General features: G+C 47.8%; 1 protein-coding gene across 1 annotated transcript; it reads left to right on the plus strand.

Moving 5' to 3' along the window:
* The first annotated feature begins 3,670 nt into the window (after positions 1 to 3,670).
* LOC112551609 lies at positions 3,671 to 16,387 on the plus strand. The gene is made up of 4 exons (XM_025213375.1): positions 3,671 to 3,705; positions 7,022 to 7,148; positions 8,227 to 8,780; positions 16,259 to 16,387. The coding sequence occupies exons 2-4, from the start codon at positions 7,037 to 7,039 to the stop codon at positions 16,385 to 16,387; spliced, it is 795 nt and encodes a 264-aa protein (XP_025069160.1). The 5' UTR covers positions 3,671 to 3,705; positions 7,022 to 7,036.
* The last annotated feature ends 2,003 nt before the right edge of the window (positions 16,388 to 18,390 follow it).

Consider the following 18,390-nt stretch of genomic DNA (forward strand, 5'->3'; position numbering starts at 1 on the left):
TGCGGCTCCTCCCGGTGCCAGGCTGGTGGGGGTGTGCAGCACCCAAATGCCAGGCTCGATGGGGTTTGTGCAGCATCCAAATGCCAGGCTGGTTGGGGGTGTGCTGCTCCCAAATGCCAGGCTAGATGAGGGGTGTGCTGCACCCAAAAGCCAGGCTGGATGGGGGTTGTGCTGGTCCCAAACCCAAATGCCAGGCTGGATGAGGGGTGTGCTGCGCCCAAATGCCAGGCTGGATGAGGGGTGTGCTGCGCCCAAATGCCAGGCTGGATGAGGGGTGTGCTGCGCCCAAATGCCAGGCTGGATGAGGGGTGTGCTGCGCCCAAATGCCAGGCTGGATGAGGGGTGTGCTGCGCCCAAATGCCAGGCTGGATGAGGGGTGTGCTGCGCCCAAATGCCAGGCTGGATGAGGGGTGTGCTGCGCCCAAATGCCAGGCTGGATGAGGGGTGTGCTGCGCCCAAATGCCAGGCTGGATGAGGGGTGTGCTGCGCCCAAATGCCAGGCTGGATGAGGGGTGTGCTGCGCCCAAATGCCAGGCTGGATGAGGGGTGTGCTGCGCCCAAATGCCAGGCTGGATGAGGGGTGTGCTGCGCCCAAATGCCAGGCTGGATGAGGGGTGTGCTGCGCCCAAATGCCAGGCTGGATGAGGGGTGTGCTGCGCCCAAATGCCAGGCTGGATGAGGGGTGTGCTGCGCCCAAATGCCAGGCTGGATGAGGGGTGTGCTGCGCCCAAATGCCAGGCTGGATGAGGGGTGTGCTGCGCCCAAATGCCAGGCTGGATGAGGGGTGTGCTGCGCCCAAATGCCAGGCTGGATGAGGGGTGTGCTGCGCCCAAATGCCAGGCTGGATGAGGGGTGTGCTGCGCCCAAATGCCAGGCTGGATGAGGGGTGTGCTGCGCCCAAATGCCAGGCTGGATGAGGGGTGTGCTGCGCCCAAATGCCAGGCTGGATGAGGGGTGTGCTGCGCCCAAATGCCAGGCTGGATGAGGGGTGTGCTGCGCCCAAATGCCAGGCTGGATGAGGGGTGTGCTGCGCCCAAATGCCAGGCTGGATGTGGCTTGTGCTGCACCCAAATGCCAGGCTGGATGGGGTTTGTGCTGTGCCCCACTGCCAGGCTGGATGGGGTTTGTGCTGTTCCCAAATGCCAGGCTGGATGGGGTTTGTGCTGCACCCAAATGCCAGGCTGGATGAGGGTTGTGCTGTGCCCCACTGCCAGGTTCAATGGGGTTTGTGCTGCACCCTGCTGCCAGGCTGGATTGGGGTTGTGTTGCACCCAAATGCCAGGCTGGTTGGGGTTTGTGCTGCACCCCACTGCCAGACTGGATGGGGTTTGTACTGCACCCTGCTGCCAGGCTCTAGAGCAGTGGGTCTCATCTCAGCCCAGGGGCAGGCACTCACAAGTGTGTGGCAAGAAGAGATGCAAGGGTCCTGAGCACACTTTCTCCTTTCAAGGAGAAAAAAGGTGTGCACCCGCTTTTGCAGGTGGGCAGTTTCAGTCCCCCCTGCCCCACACGCTGGGATTGAGGGGCACTGGCCATTGATGCTTACAGATGGGTCTTGGTACACCAGCGGGGGAGAGCCACTGCTCTGGAGGGTCCTGCTGTTGGATGCTATAGGGCTCTGCTAAAGCCAAGACCCACCAGGGCATAAAAGGATTGCTGTTGGCCCCTCTTGCTGTGGCTTTAATGGCTATACCACCCTGGGGCTGCTATAGGCACCTCATGCCAGTGCTGCTGTAGGGGTGTGCAGAGCCCTGGGATACCACTGGGTCCTTCCAGGACTGCTCAAGAGAGGCCAACGTGGAGGGCAATGGACCAAGCCTCTGTTGCTCCACTCGGCCGAGGCTGAGAGCTGCTGAGATCCCACCCCAAGCTGAAAACCTGCCCCTGATGCCCAGCTCCAGTAGTCGTCTTGAGTCACAACCACCCTCATTATGGGAGTACGAGGGCAAGCACTTGAACTCCATGCCAGTCAGTGTTTGGATACAGAGGGGGAATGACTGGCTGGGCTGTAGGACTGCAGAGAAGGAGCTGAGGGGTCCAGTGGCCCATTAGCTGACCACACGAGCCAACAGCGTGCTCTTGTGGCAAATATGCCAATCATAGCGAGAGCCAGATTTGCACCTGGTGTAAATCAGCACAGTTCGACTGATGCCAATAGACAGCAGCAGAGCACTGGGTCCGACGGCTTTAGCCTGAATGAAATGCAAGAGTGCCTTTTTTTTTTTTAACATAGCCTCATTTTTAACACTAGATGGTGGTAGCTTCCTGAATCTCAGAGCCAGGGAGATGCCGTTGCTACCGCTGGGCTGCAGCCAGAAAGCGGTTGCTGTTAGGAAGCCAGTGCTGCTGGGATTGCTATCCAGCTTTAGCATCTGAAGAACAGCATGAAATCAATAGTGGTGAACAGCTACTCTTGCTAAGCGGGGGGGAAGGACATGGTCAAAGGAGCTTTTTCAAATTTCCCTTGGCAGGTTCTGGCAAAGGCAAGTTTCTGTGTAAAGCAAGAATGAGCTGTAGACATGTCTTGGCACATCACCTGAAATCACTCCCGCAGTAGCCTCTGGGAATGCAGGGTTAGGAGAGGAGAGGACTTTAGCAAGGACATCCAGGTGACTGTGTTCAGTGGCCTGACGAGGAGCTGATTTCTATAGCCAGAGGATGGTGGCACGTGAACTTTGCACTCACACTTCAAGTGTGATGACACAATGAGGAAAGGCAGGAAGGGACGTGGAAGTGGGCAGATTCATGCAAGGTTCTTGGAAAAGGAAGGGACAAGTCCAAGGGGGATGTTAAAAACCCAAAGCAAGCAAGTTTACACTGAGTCCTGTGCTGGGTGAGAGCAAACTTGGGTTGGTAGCAAAGTGCAAATCAGAATAGTTCAAGCCTGGATGCCTGTTAACTTGGGTGTCACCTGCCCACACGCTGGTGGAAAGGAGGAGTGGGCACATGACACGCACTGATGTAATTTTCTAAGCTGGTGGACTGTAATCCCTAGAAAAATCCAGGGCAAAACTGCACCTGTATAAACTGCTGTAGGTATCATGTGTCCCCTTCTACCCCAGGGTTGCTATTAGTTTAATATACATAAATTATCATTGGCTCCTCACCTCTTAGTCGAGGGGCACTATATTAACATATATAGTGTCAGCTATACCTGAGGAGATGTGGCCATCTCTCTACTATGGACACCTGTATATCTTACACTGGTGTACAAGCCCACCTTGGTGGTGACATGTTCTGTGTCCAGGCCTTTTGCTGAATTAAAATAGCCCCTAAAAGCCTCCATTTTGTCAGGCCCCGTACACACAGAAATGAAGGAACTTACAATTTAAATAGACACGAGAAAGAGCGAGAGGGGAAACTGAGGCACGGAAAAGGGAAGGGACTCGCAAAGGCCATGCAGCAAGTTCAAGGAACAAAATTCTCCAGTCTCAAGCTAGCGGCTTATTTTTGGGGCTGCCCTGATTTTAAAACAGTTGTCGAAGACTTTGCCGAACTTCATTTTAACGGCAGGCGGCTGCTTGAACTCTCTGCTGCTTTGTTTCCTGTTTTGCCGCTGCGCTGAGGTTTCGCTATTACCATAAGCACCAAGGGGAAATTCCCCGCACCAAAAAGCTCGAACACTGAATTTTTTCAGTTCAAAGTCACAAGCCCAAATGACACGCAAGAGCAGAGCGACATCAGAGAGACAGAGACACAGCAAGAGTAAGTTTTCTCTGAAACTGCGGTAGCAGTGTTCAGTCCTCGGATCTCGGCTGTACGATGTGCTCAGCTCTAGGTAGCAAGTCCAGGCTCAGGTTTTTCTCTGAGTTACCCTCCTGGTTGGGTTAAATTGCAAAGATCACAGTAATGTGATTGAGGATAAAATTTGCCTCATTGTCTTCAAAGCCTGAGAGTAAAGGTTAGATCAGAGTGAATTGCTCCCTAAAAATACAGAGCTCATAAATATTTTGCTGTCATTGGATCATTACTGTAATTTTAAAGGAAGGAATAATTTTCAGGTTGCACATTCAATTCAAATTCCTAAATACCAAGCCTTCCTCGTTCACTATAGTAATCATGAGAAATGAAGCGACCGTTTACTATTAAAAGCAGCTGTTTGCTGATCATCTGGCTGGGGTATTATGATCCCAGCACTTGTTTCTACCCAGGGCAGGGTGTCGGACTTGATAATCTGGGGTCCCTTCCGACCCTAGAAACTATGAAATCAATGCAATGGACGCGTACCCAACAACCCAAGTCGCACCCTTTTAAAATAATTCACTGGCATAGTCATGCATAAAATGTGCATTTGGGATTATTAACTTGACGTGACCTGATGTTTGGTTATCAAGAGTTATTCTTACAATGACTCATTTGTAGTTCAGTAGATCAGATGTTGCTTTATGCGGCTAAGGCACAATTCAAAATGCACCGAAGTCTTGCGTTACGTATTCGTGCAATGTCTGGCACAATGTGGTCATAGGGTAGTTTCTAGGTACCGGTGGAGTACAAATGAACAAAGTATGATATTATAGGATCCGAGGAGAGTAGGGCTAGAAGGGGCCTCCCAAGGTCATCTAATCCAGCGCCCTGCTCGAGACAGGATCATGCCTGAGTAAACCATCCCAATCAAGTCTCTCTCTAGCCTGCTCTTGAAAACTTCCAGGGATGGAGACTCCACAGCTTCTCTATTTCCAATGCTTGATCGCCCTCAGAGTCAGAAAGGTCCTTCTCATGTCCGACCTAAATTTCCTCTGATGCAGTTTGAGCCATTGCTACTAGTCCTGTCCCCTACGGCCACAGAGAAAAGCCCATCTCCATCCTCCCTATAAATGCCCTTCAGGTATCTGAAGATTGTTAGTTATGATTATAGGCAAATGAAAAAGCTCCTATTGAATTCACTGGACACTGGATAAGGCCCGATTGCTTATTTTTATTTAAAAAATCACTGAAAACATAAAATAGCTTGAGCACATTCTGCTAAACCTAAAGAAATTGTAAGAAAACAGCAGAATAATTTGATCAAATGATCTTTCTGGCCTTGTTCACAGTGTAACACATACAAAACCATCTGGCAACAATTTACTTTACCTTTTTGTCAAATGTTTTCTTTGTGCTGTGTGCACTTCCTCATATTTGCTAATGAGTTCTGCAGTCGCCCGTACATAAGGATCCCCAGCTTACTAAAAGCAAAGGATGTTCATCAGGCCGATTAGCAGAGCCTCTAAAGATGAAACTGAGAACTTAAACTTTCAGCAGCTTGGCACTGATAAACTGGAAACTGTGACGGAAAGCAAAGTTGATTTGCATAGTTGGGCTAATGGAGCCACACCACTAGCCTTTCAAATGAAATTTGAATTTTGTGGGTAGATTTATGTTAAAAATGGGGGGTTTTTATTTTTCTCCCCCAAATGGTAATAATTCCTGCAAAGTCAAATCCTCCTCAGTACTGTTACAGTGGGAAGATATATGCTGAATACACTACATAGACATTTTCCTTAGTGGTAGAGATATTTTGGTATGGCAATGGTGCTCTATCTTTTGGCCCCATGGGCTAGATGAATGACATGGGGACAGACCATGGACTGGACTGGGCCCTGTGCTGCCTCCGCCTAGCCCTGTGCACCGGGATCAGGCCTCCTGCTGCCAAACTTTTCCCATAGTCCAGACTACACAGCTCTATGGGCTGGATCTGGCCTATGGGCCAGGGGTTGAGCACCCCTGAGTTAGGGCATAATCACCTGGGCCATGAACTGGATTTCCACTTGAGGGCTATTGTAGGGGAAGTTTAGCATAGGCACAGTGGTTAGCTCAGGGTCCAGCTCCCACTGAAAGCTCACTGGGAATGGGAGCTATGCATCTGGATCTGATCTTCCCCCGACCTTAAGTCTGCTTCCATGGAGTCGCTTCGCCTCTGTGCCATTGCACAGAGTGTGTTCTTGTGGGTAGGATGAAGTTTAGTACTGATGGTGGGACTATTTCAAAGACCTAGGGCATGATCACCTTTAACAAAAGCCTTCGATTACCTGGGAGGGGGCCAAAGAGGATGGAGCTGGACTGTTCTCAGTGGGGGGCAGATGGCAGGACAAGGAGCAATGGGCTCACCTTGCAGTAAGGGAAGTTGAGGTTAGATATTAGGAAAAAAAACCCTTTCTTACTAGGAGGGTGGTGAAGCACTGGAACAGGTTACCCAGGGAGGTGGTGGCATCTCCATCCTTGCAGGTCCCACAACTTCATGAAGATCATTGCCAAGGGCTCCGAGATCTCCTCTGCCAGTTCCTTCAGGACCTTGGGATGAACTTCATCCAGTCTTGCTGACTTGAATTCATTCAGACCCAACAAAATCTCCATCCTTTTTAAAACCTGGCTAGACAAAGCTCTGGCTGGGCTGATCTAGTTGGGGCTGGTCCTGCTTGGAGCAGGGGGTTTGACTGAATCAGTGTTTGCCAACCAGCGTGCTGTGGCACAGTGGCGTGCCGTCAGAAATGAGCAGGTGTGCCGCTGAATTTTGCTACAGCAATGAGCTACAACGAGCTTATGGGTATGAGGATGGGGGATGCCTTAACAGGTGTGCCATGGAAAATTTTTATTAATGTAAGTATGCCTTGGGGCTGGAAAAGCTTGGGAAACACTGGACTAGATGATGTCCCGAGGTCCCTTCCAACCCTCATTTCCTATGATTCTATGGTTGTGTCCCCATTCAAGTCAATGGGAAACATTGGTTAGCCATGTTGAATCTTCTGTAAATGTAATTGCACGATCCTTAATTGCTGTAGGAACTAGGGGCCAGGCTGCTGGACTGAGAAGCTGGTGGTCTGAGTTCTGGTCCCCTGCCTACCCTGTGACCCAGACCCTCTTCCTTTCCCCGTCCCAGCCGATTGCCACTTTGATCCCTTTCCCCTGCCCAACCTGATGTTCAGCTTTCTATTCTCTACTGGCTTCTTGGTTCTGTTTCTGCTTTAGTAATATTTATGGCTCAATGAACTGATGGAAATTAATTGTACTGTCATTTCCTCCTTCCATCCCTCCCTCCCGATAGCCAGGCACTGAAGAAATGGAAGAAGCTTTTTTCCAGCTTGGCCAAGAATTGGCCAGGCTTCAGCATTTATGTGCAAAGCAGAGTGAGCTGCTACAGAAGCTGATTCCAGGGACGGACCCACTCATTGGTAAGGAACAGAGTAAACTCAAATCAAGGAATATTTTTCCGGTCAAAAGCTTATTTACAGGAAATGCAGATTTGGTTAAACCAAATTAATTTGTGAATTCATGCCAAATTTAGCCAGTTAGTCTGGCTGGAAAATAAAACAGAAAAAAAGTTGAAGTGTTCTTGATTCAGTGTTCAGAGAGTGAAATGCAGCCATTTTTCCTTACAAAATGATGTCCCTGTACTTAAAAAAGAGAAAAAAAAGTGACCAGCCTCCCAAGAGATGAAACAAAAGTGTTTTGTTTTGGGCAGGAAAAAATGATCATGATTTATTTTTGTGTGTTTTTGCTTGGAGAACACCCTGAAAATCCTCATTTTGAGTTGACCTTAAAGGAAAGATTTTTTTTTTTTCTTTCCAATTTTCAGTTCAAGCAACACACAGAAAAATCAATTATTCCCACGTCGCTACTGCTAACTCAGTTTCTGCTTGCATCAGATGCAGTTTCTGGCATCTAGAGGAGATGTAACACACAATCACACATGAATTTACATACATTTGAATTAGATTCTCCCTGTAGCTGGCAGGAGGCTACCCGCTGTGTTGGAACAGCTGTTTTTTCTGGCTTATGAGGGAAATGAACAGCACCCATAAATCATGAGAGAGGGGTTGAATACTAAACAGGTAGTCCAGGTGAGAGCTTGGCTTTGGTCACAGCTGGAATCTGCTGAAAACTCATGCATCAGATGCAACTCATTGATGACCCCAAAAGTCGGGAAAATCAATGCTAGATCTGAGTAGCCAGGTCTGCTATCCAGGATTGGGCAGTTGCAGCCCCCTGAGCCCGGAAAGGGGCAAATGGCAATCCTATGCCAAAGCATAGAGCACTTACCACGACTGGAAACAGCTCTTCCTTTTCCTTTTCTGCTTAACAGCTGTCTCTTGAGATGAGAAAGAAGCCATTTCTGCTGTACGGTTGATGCACAACCACCAGGGCACATTGATTAAAAGGAGAACAATGTGGTTGCAGGGAGTTTGCAGGTAAATTGCAAGAGGTCCTTTCAGTCCCGTGAGTAACCTCCCCCACTGATTTCTGTTAAAGATCTGCCCACTTCGATGCCAATCCAATGCACCGAAGATACGGTCGGAGAGGAAGTGGAAAGACCCAACTTCAGACAGCCAGGAGCAAAGCCCTCCTCTGCCATTGTGGCCTGCCCAACAGCTCCTAGACTGCATGACTCTGCTATTCTCCAGAACCAGCCCCAAGACGCAGACATGCTGTCTGCTTTGGCTGTGAAGTACCCACTGAGTGCAGAAAACGACAGTTTATTAAGCAGTGGGAATAAGAAGCTGGATTTTGCAAGAGCCCTTCGCAGCCAGTCCTGTGACATGCCAGATATGGGCAAGAAGGCAAATTTTGATGCACAGTTGAACGATGATATGGCATTTCCTGCCTTTAACGTTAGCAAGAGAGACTCCCTAGCTAGTTCTGCCCCTCAAGAGTTTGCTGTTCAAAATCCAGCGTGTGTAGACTCTCTTTTCCACTCTTTGGATCTTTATGAAGATCCCCAGGAGCTACCGACAGAATATGCTCCCAGGCAGAGCGCTCTGCCTACAGAGATTAACGTTCCTGTAGAAATACGAGGACCTGTAAAGGTAAAGCAGATGGGGGCAGATCTGTGTATGGCATTTCTATTGCACACTTTACTAAACACTTTACTAAGCCACATAAGAAGCAGCACAGAAGCAGAAAGGGATCTCAGAGTTATAGTGGACACCAAGATGAACATGAGTCATCAGTGGGACAAAATCATCAGCAAATCTAACTGCACATTATCATGCATTAGCAGATGCATGACAAATAGATCCAAGGAGGTGATATTTCCCCTCTATGCGGCATTGGTCAGACCGCAGTTGGAGTACTGCATCCAGTTTTGGGCGCCGTACTTTAAGAAGGATGTGGATAACCTTGAGAGGGTCCAGAGGGCCACTTGTATGGCTAAGGGTTTACAGGGCAAGCCCTAAGAGGAGAGACTAAGGGACCTGGATCTCTGCAGCCTCTGCAAGAGAAGGCTGAGAGGTGATCTTGTGGCTGCCTATATATTCATTAGGGGGATGCAGCAAGGGATCAGAGATGCTCTGTTCACCAGGGCATCTCTTGGGGTAACAAGGAGCAATGGTCACATTGCACAGTCTTAAAAGCAAATTACCATATTTACTTGATTCTAAGACAAGTTTCCCCCCCACACATTTAATGTGGAGGAAAATGCCCCTCAACTTAGAATTGAGTATGAAGGTGGGGGGTGGACAAGCGTCTGTGCCTGCCCCCTGCACTGCCTCTGCACCATCTCCCCTCTGCAGCCTCTTCCCCTCCCCCCCATTCAGCCCCTCTCCCCACCCTGCACCTTTGCTGCATTGCTTTGCACTGGTATTGCTTTGCACTGGCAGGCTCTGTGCATGCTGCACCCTGGGGCACTGAATGTGGCCTCAGCCTGGCCCCGTAGCAGCAGCACAAAGCATTGCACAGCCTGGGGAAGAGGGAGAAAAGTGGGGGGGACCGAGGCTGTTGGGGAGGGGGACCCAAGGCTGCAGGGAGGGGCAGGCAGGGGGCAGAGGTGGCAGGGGAGCAGGCACAAGTAGGGGACAAACTGCTTGATCTCCCCACCTGCCCCTATTCAGTGGTGGTGGGTGGGGGGGATGAATTAAAGTTGACCCTCCAATAATTAAATTCTATACATGAAAAATGATAGCAAATGTATACATTTTCCATGTATAAAATCAAATTATTGGGGCTTCATCTTAAAGCCAGGGTCATCTTCGATTTGAGTAAGTATGGGGTATGCACGTCTGCTCATTCATGATGGAGCCACATAAGAACATAAAAACTGCCGTCTACTAGGTTGGACCGTGGATCCATTTTGCCCAAGCTCCTGTGTCACATCGTGGCAGAGAGCAAATGCTGAAAGGGAGAGTGGACTGGGTCTGACCAGGGTTATTCCCCTGTTCCTCTCTCACTTGCAGCCTCCAGCATTTAAGGTCAAGGCAGATCTGATTCAGAGGCTGGATCCCACACTCCCATGCTCCACAGCTACCGATGCCCCTTTCCTCCAAGCATGTGTACTGTCCAATCCATTTTTTGAATGTGGTTAAACTGTCAGCTTCCACCACATCTGGTGGCAACAAGTCCCACACTTCAATTATACGCCGTGTGAAAAAGCACGTCCTTTTGTTAGTTTTAAACTTACTGCCTACTGGCTTCATTTTGTGATCCCTAGTTCTTGTCTGGTGAGAGTGAGTCAGTAATAAATCCCTACTGACTTGCTCTTTGCCGGTTAATATTTTGTAAACCCTTATCACGTCTCTCCTAAAAGCATCTCTTTTCTAAAGTGAACAGGCCTGGCCTCTTTACTCTCTCATCCTATGGAAGCCCCTCCATGCCACTCATCATCCTTAGTGCCCTTCTCTGGACTTTCTCTAGGTCTTCTGTATCCTTTTTGAGTTGCAGGGACCAGAACTGGGCAGACGATTCAAGGTGTGGACGCCCCGTGGATTTACAAAGGGGCATGACGATACTTTCCATTTTGCTCACAATTCTATTCTCAATAAGCCCTAACTTGTTGCCTTTTGGATGGCTGCTGAGCACCGAGCTGATGTTTTTAGCGAACTGTCCACAATGACTCCCAGATCTCTTTCCTGGGTGGTAACAGCTAATGTAGAGTACATTATAGTATAGGTAGAGTTGGGGTTATTTTTGCCTAGGTACATCACTTTACACTTGTCTCCATTGAATTGCTTCTGCCATTTATTGGCTCAGTCATGCCAGATCCTTCTGTAGATGCTCACAGTCTGCTGTGGTCTTTACCACCTGGAATCATTTTGGGTCATTAGCAAATTTGGCCACCTCACTACTCACCCCATTGTCTAGATCATTTATGAATATGGAAAACCGGTCCCAAAATAGATCCCTGGGGGACCCTGCTGTTTACTTCTTCCCATAAACTGACCATTTAGACTCACTCTTTGCTTTCTATCTTGAAGCCAATTCCTCATCTGTGAGTGGATGTTCCCTGTAATCCCGTGACTCCCTAATTTAGCTAAGAGCCTCTTATGGGGGACCTTGTCAAAGGCTTTTGGGAGGTCCAAATATACTATGTCAACTGGATCATCCCAACTCACCCACTTATTGACACCCTCAGAGCACTCTAGTAGGTTTGTGAGGCATGATTTCCCTTTGACAAAGCCATGCTGATTCCTCTCCAGCAAGTCATGTTCATCCATGTGCTGAGCAAGTCTTTTTTTATTATTATTGTTTCTGCCAGTTTTCTAGGAGCAGAAGTGAGGCTCTCTTGCTTGTAGTTTCCTGCATCCCCTCTAGAGCCTTTTAAAAATGTTGGAGTCACATTGGCAACCCTCCAGAACTAAGGCTGGTTTTAGTGGTAGGTAGGTACAGTTTTAGTGATGCACTACAATTAGGAGTTCAGCAATTTCCTATCTGAGCTCCTTCAGGACCCTAGGGTGAATGCCATCAGGTCCTGGCGATTTGATACCGTTTAGCTGATCAATAAATAAACCTCCTGTAGACATATTTAATATGTATGTATGTGCAGTACAACCTCATGTATTGAAACCTCCATTTGGCTCCACTGACTTGTCCCTAGAGAGGAGTGGATCTGGTGATGAAATTTCCCTAACATCGTCCACAGCGAAGACAGATGCAAAGAATGCATTTAGTTTCTCAGAAATGGCCCTGTCATCCTTTAGTCCTTCTTTCATACCCTGATCATCCAAAGGCCCAACTGACTCCCTGGCAGGCCTTTGGCTGCGAATGTATGCATGGCTTACCTGTTTGCACTTCATTCAGGCTTGCTGCACAATGAGGTGGGCTCAGGCTGTGTGCACCTCATTAAGGCTTGCAACTTTGTTACAGCATCACAGGCAGGAACTTAATTAAGCCTTGATCTGTGAAGCCACTTACCCCTGGGTCTGTGTGGTACAGCACAGTCTGCAGCACAACACATGGCTGTGAAAACTAAAAAACATTCAGATCTTGGGCTTGCAGGATTAGCCAAGTACCGTGCATGTCTGGCAACTTCCGGCCACCAGACAAGCCCAGTGCATCCATCTGTATCAGCAAATCTCATCGGATCATAGGAACGTAAGACTGGAAAGGACCTCACAAGTTCATTTAGTGCAGTGGTAGGCAATTATTTTGGGCAGAGGGCTGCTTACTGAGTTTCGGCAAGCCATTGAGGGCCGCATGACAGGCAGCTCAGGGCAGATTAATATTAATTTTCTAAACTTTTTAGGGCTGGATAGAATGGCCTGGCGGACCACATCTGGCCCCCGGGCCGCATTTTGCCCACCCTTGATCTAGGGCATCTCAGTAACTTTATTGTGCCCCACTGTGTTAGGAAGTTGCTATCATCTCCATTTTGCAGATGGGAAATTGAGGCGCAGGGAAGCTGGGGCCTGGGTCCTCATAGGTATTCATTCTAGTGTGAGCGAGGTGCCTAGGAGCCTTTGTGGATTTGGGGTTAAATGACTCACTCAAGGTCACACAGGAAAGCAGTGGCAGAGCAGGGGTTTGACCAAGGATATGTTAAGTCCCAGAGCAGGCACCACCAGATTATCCTTTCTCTGTGATAAATTATGGGATTTGCCATGTGCGACCGAGCCATGAGTTAGCAGTTTTAGTCCTGGATTTCCAAAAGGGGGTAACTATGGATTCCTCCCTGCAGAGTAAAACCCACACACTGTCCCTAGCTAGTTGTGCAACACATAAGGAGGAAAATTCCTTCCCGGCCCCCCATGGCAATCATTTAATGTCCCGAAACATGAAACTTAATTAAACTTGTTCTAGTGCATCGCTACAATATTGCCTTTGGTCCTGAAATAAACCCAGCCCTTTTATAATACAGCTCATTTGCAGGCATCTCCTGGTGGCTATAATCACCTTCATCACCCTTTCTGGACCATTGTAATTCTAGCTCCTGCTCTCTGCCCTCTCCAAATAATCTCTCATCATCTTGGCACCAACTATGAATATTGCATGCTGCCATGGGCTTCTCTCTTTCTGAGGAATAAGCAGGTCCTACAGCTCTGTGTTGTGTATAACTAAACCATCCATAATCCACTAATGGGGCTTTACCTCTTGCCTTGTGCTGGTAGTTTTCCCTTCACAGGCTTTTTAGAAAGGATCTTACCCCAAAGCCACATCTGAGTAATGAATTTTGTCTATCCGGGCTCCTTCATGATCAGTACTCAGAAGCTGCTGTACTGGGAAGTATTTAACGCTTTTGCTTTTCGGAGCTCTAAAATCTCACAGGCAGCATTTTCTGTTAAAGCCAGTTGTGAGCAAACCGGCGGATCAGGGGAGGTGACACTTGCCTGCATATGATTTTCATGTGAAATTTTTAAGAGTAACTAAAAGAAGTATTCAGGAAATAAGGACTGATTTCTGTAAGTCCCTTTAAGACTCCTCAGCAGTAATTACTTTACTCATTCACCTCCCACACTTGCCTTTTCCCCCAAAAAGGAGGGGACAGCACAGCAGAGAATGAAGCCCCAGGGCCATGAAGTCCACAGTTCCCCAAACAACATGCTAGGCATTATTGGGTGCATCTACACACACCAATTTAAGGCATTTTAGCCTGATTTAAGGTGCATTAAGGGCATGTGCGCACCTTTAATGTGCCTTAAACATGGTGATTTTAAGCTATTTGGGCATTTATACACATACATTTTCAGGTCCAGATCTCCTGCTCTATTAATTGAGTCTGTTCCACATGGAAGCTGATGTGCGCGGCGCTGCATTGCTTGCAGTTGTATAGGAAGCTGACGTGCGCGGCGCTGCATTGCTTGCAGTTGTATAAGCGGCAAAATGCATCAGCATGCTGAAAATGGTGGCAGCGCGCTTTTGAACTAAAACACCTCCTATGTATTTTAGTTCAAAAGTGGCCTGCTGCCATTTTCTGCATGCTGACGGACATTTCGCCGCTTATACAACTGCATGTGACGCAGCACCGGGCACTTTCCAAAGCACCCGGTGCTGTGGCATTTGCATGTGTAAAAATGCCCTTTGCACCTAAATTTGATACCTGCAACCGCAAATAGCTAAAGTGCCTTAATGCACTTGTAGACATGCTAAGGCACATTAATGCTGTGTATGTCAACTGACTTGGGACTAACTTCAGTCCCAAGTGGGTCCGCCTTAGTGTGTGCATGTGTAGATGTGCACCTAAATCGCCTTAATGTGCATTAGGCAAATACGCATTAAGTTTAGGTGCGTGTAAAAGCATGCATAGACACACCCATTAAGAAGGGAATTGTGGACACAATGGAGAATATCACGATGCCCCTTTATAAATCCATGGTGTGTCCACACCTTGAACATTGCACCCAGTTCTGATCCCTGCACTTCCAAGAGGATATGGAAGAGCTAGAGATCTTCCCTTAAAGGGATCAGATATGTTCTCCGAGGCAAGGGGCATCAGTAGCTCTTGAGCATGAGAGTGAGGGGCACGGCCTCTGAATCAGCCCTTCCTAGACCTTAAATGCTGGAGGCTGCAAGTGAGAGAGGAGCAGTGGAGAAAACCCTGGTCAGACCCAGTTCGCTCTCCCTTTCAGCATCTGCTCTGTGTCACTGCGTGACTGGGTAAGAGGACCCAGTAAATGGCAGATTTTACGGTCTATTGAAAAGTGGCGTGTGTCTTCAACCACTGAACAATTTGGCTAAAAGGAAAAATCCCTTTTTCTGCTTCCTTAAAATAAGGTGTGTGTTTTACTTGAAGGCATTCTTCTTATTTAAATACAGCAATTGCTTCCTTTTGTATGATGGTAACATTTAGAAACTGGGCAGCTCCGCAGCACAAGGACCTCATACAGATACATAGCAGAAAGATGCTGTTTGCCTTTTATCTATCATGCTGTCAGTGTCATAGGACCTGCAGATTACAAGCAAGCTGGTCGCACCTATGGCAAGCACACTTCTTCCACAGGTCCCGTAGAGGGAGACCACACTCAGGTTCATAAGGATATCAGTGGCAGGACAGGAGACTTAACTTGGGGCTCTGTTTTACCCCGGGATCATTCTTCCTCTTTTTGCCTCCACCACTTACCCCTTGTGAGCCACAGTAATGGCAGGATGCACTATTCAGGCTAAATATACATCTTGATGTGGGTGGGAGGCTGTTTTGCATGATTTGCATGGTTTTGCATGATTTTCTTTCACTCCTTTCCACCAAATAGACACCTTATTACTGCTGCTAATAATGCTCATATTCTTATTATCATACTCTTAATGGTGGCTGCTAATGAGCTTCAGTACTGCCTAGATTAAGAATGTATCTCGTTTTTTTACGAAGAAGGGGAAAAAGGTCAGTATCCTGTCTCATAAATCCTGAATATGCCTTATCAGCACTTAAAGGGGAACGCGTAAGAAGGAAATTACAAGCACTTTCCATTTCACCTTTCACAAAAGCACTTTTATCACATTGTGGCCTTGACAGAAATTGAAGTCGCAAAGGAGCAAGTGACAGGCAACTTGAGACACTCAAATGCCATAAATAACTAGGTTGGGTTAGGATCACCTGGGGGAACGGGACAGAAGAGCTGCTGCCATGGAGCTGTTATTGAATGTATAGCTCGATGCACAGGGGTCTCGATTTTGTGTGCTCCTTTGGGGGAGCTGTAAAAAACATCCCTGCCCACTTCCAGAATTGGGTTGATGCCATGGTGAGATAGAGCAGGCTTAGGGCTGCTCTGATTTACACGGGCTGTATTGCCAAGCACTGCAGCCACTCCCATCCTTCCTTGTGGCTCTGGAGGAGACAGTGGGATTGGGCTGTATAAATCACGTCTGTCTTGCTCCTGCACGGGGGAATTCCCTGTCGTTTCTTCGCAGGCTCCGTACATGATCAACGCAGCACAGAGGGGCTAGGGAGGCTTGGAGGGCAGCCAGTCTTTCCGAAGACCCTGACAGTAGTTCCCATTTTTAAACAAGGAGCTGAGACTGATCCTGGGGGATTACAGACCCTGTGATAGAGATTGAAATAAGCACAGCCGAAGGCAGAACAAAATGACACCTCTTGCTGGGTTATACCAGTTAATGCTCTTTCCTCTTCAACCTTTTGCAGACTTCCTGGACTCCGGGGTGGATGCTGGAAGATGAGAGCGGGCCTCCGAATCCTGAGGCTACTCAGGACATGCAGACCTATGACTTTTGCCAAGCCCTTTTCCCAGCAGGAACAGCCCAGGCAGACTAGCTCAAACATCTTCTGGCTCATCTGGAATAGGACTGGATGGTCCCCCATTAGGCCGTGTACTTATGTTCCTGTACTCCTATGCTTAAACCCACTGGTTGTGGTTAACACAATGGAGCAATGTGGGCAGCATCTGCTTTCAACTTTGCAGCCCAGGTGCCGAGCATCCTTTTATAGATGGGAAGCCTGAGGGCAGTTCTCAGCAGGAGCGAGCCATCCTGGTGCACTGTAATAGTTTGGACACCGCATGCCTGGGCAAGAAACTAGGGGAGTGTCGAGAAGCTCCAACTAACCTCAACGTCTGACTGTGCTCCATGCTGTATAAACACACGGTAGGAGATTCTGCTTTGGAGACGTCACGGGGAAAAAAAATACCTGTACTTGAATGATCATTTTTCAAAATGCTCAGGAAATTGTAAAGAAATAAAACTATTTCATTTCAGGTCCAGCCAAGACTCGTACTTTAATTGGGAGCATTTTAAAGGCATCTTTGTCGAGTGAAAGGGGACATTATGGAATCCAACAGCTTTTTGCACTCTGCCAAACTCTTTTCTTGAAAAAGGCAGTGAAATGGAGGGGGATTTGCTAAATAATTTGGCATCACAGAATCTGCGCTCTTCTCCGAGTGTCAGCTAAAATTCTGCTCCTCGGTCCCGGCGTCCAGGTATCCAGTCCACTTGATCACCTTGTCTTCCCGACGGAGATAAGGAGCACAGTGAGCTGGAATAAACCCTTTGACTGATTCTCTTTATCATGGCATAGGCTAATGCACTTCTCGGTCTTCATTAAAATCTCATCAGTGCCAGCTCAGTGGCTTGCATAAGCTTAAATGATTCACCTTTATGGAGGGTGAGAAAACCTAGCGCTGCTGGATGGAGTCTTCTCCCTGAGTTTGGGGTCTTCTGTTTTGAGAGAAGCATTTACAGCATCAAGTGGCGACGAAGCAGGCGCTGTCACCAGCTTGGAAACATGCCAGCTATGTTGTTGTTCTGCCTTTGTATTTAGTCTCTTAGGAAGGACTTCTTCCAAATGAGAAGCTTTGGGACCTGGTGGATTAGGGGCTCTGGAAACAGCAGTGTTCTTCTTTAGGTCTGTTGCCTGTTTGTTAGCTGATGAATAGAAGGTGCAGACCAAGCTAGCACAGTTCAACGGGTTTATCGATCAGGACTGCAAAAGATGATTACCGATCAGCAAAATAAGGGCTGCGCTATTTATCAGTTCTTTTTTTGCAGTGCTGCTGTAATTCAGAGAGAGTCGGTGCAACATATGACTTCAGGAAGTCCTTGTAGCTGACCTATTTACAGCTTGTAGTCCTACAGCAGCAGCTTGTTGATATGAAATGATCTGAAAAGAAGTACACCAGAAACACCACCCGGCCAGGCACAGCCAGCCACCACAACCAGGACCTCAGGCTTGCTGGGAACTTTCAGCATTTTTAAAAGAGGAAGCAAAAAATGCAAATGAGACAATTTATCTAACTGAATGCAGAGGAACAACCCTTACTAAATCATTCTTAAAAGGATTGACTTAAGGTCACATAATCTTTAGCCTGAACCTTGACACAATGACCAGAAAATTATGCAAGTTTGGGTAACTATTAAAATAGCTTTACCTGAATGAACAGGCAAACTAAAATAGATATATCTACATTGTAAAAGGTGCCAACGGTCGGACTTCCTTTGTGACACTGGAAGCAGCTTCCTTCAAGGGAACATTGCCATGTGCCAGCTAATTGCAGTAATGAATTCATCATAAGGCCTAAAAAGATATTCTTGTGCACTCATCAGTACTCTAGCTCCTATGTAACACTTCTCATCAGTGGATCTTCAAGTACTACACCAAGAGAGTATCGTTATCTGTATTTTGCAGGTGGGGAAACCGAGGCACTGAGCTGGGCAGCGACTCACCTAAGATCACCCAGGTGGCCAGCAATGGAGGTGAGACAGAATATAACTGAGGTCTCCTGATTCCCACGGCAGTGTCAGATCCACTAAGCAATACTGCCA

The sequence above is a fragment of the Alligator sinensis genome, unplaced genomic scaffold, assembly GCF_000455745.1.
Source record: "Alligator sinensis unplaced genomic scaffold, ASM45574v1 scaffold551_1, whole genome shotgun sequence".
In the NCBI taxonomy this organism is placed as follows: domain Eukaryota; kingdom Metazoa; phylum Chordata; order Crocodylia; family Alligatoridae; genus Alligator; species Alligator sinensis.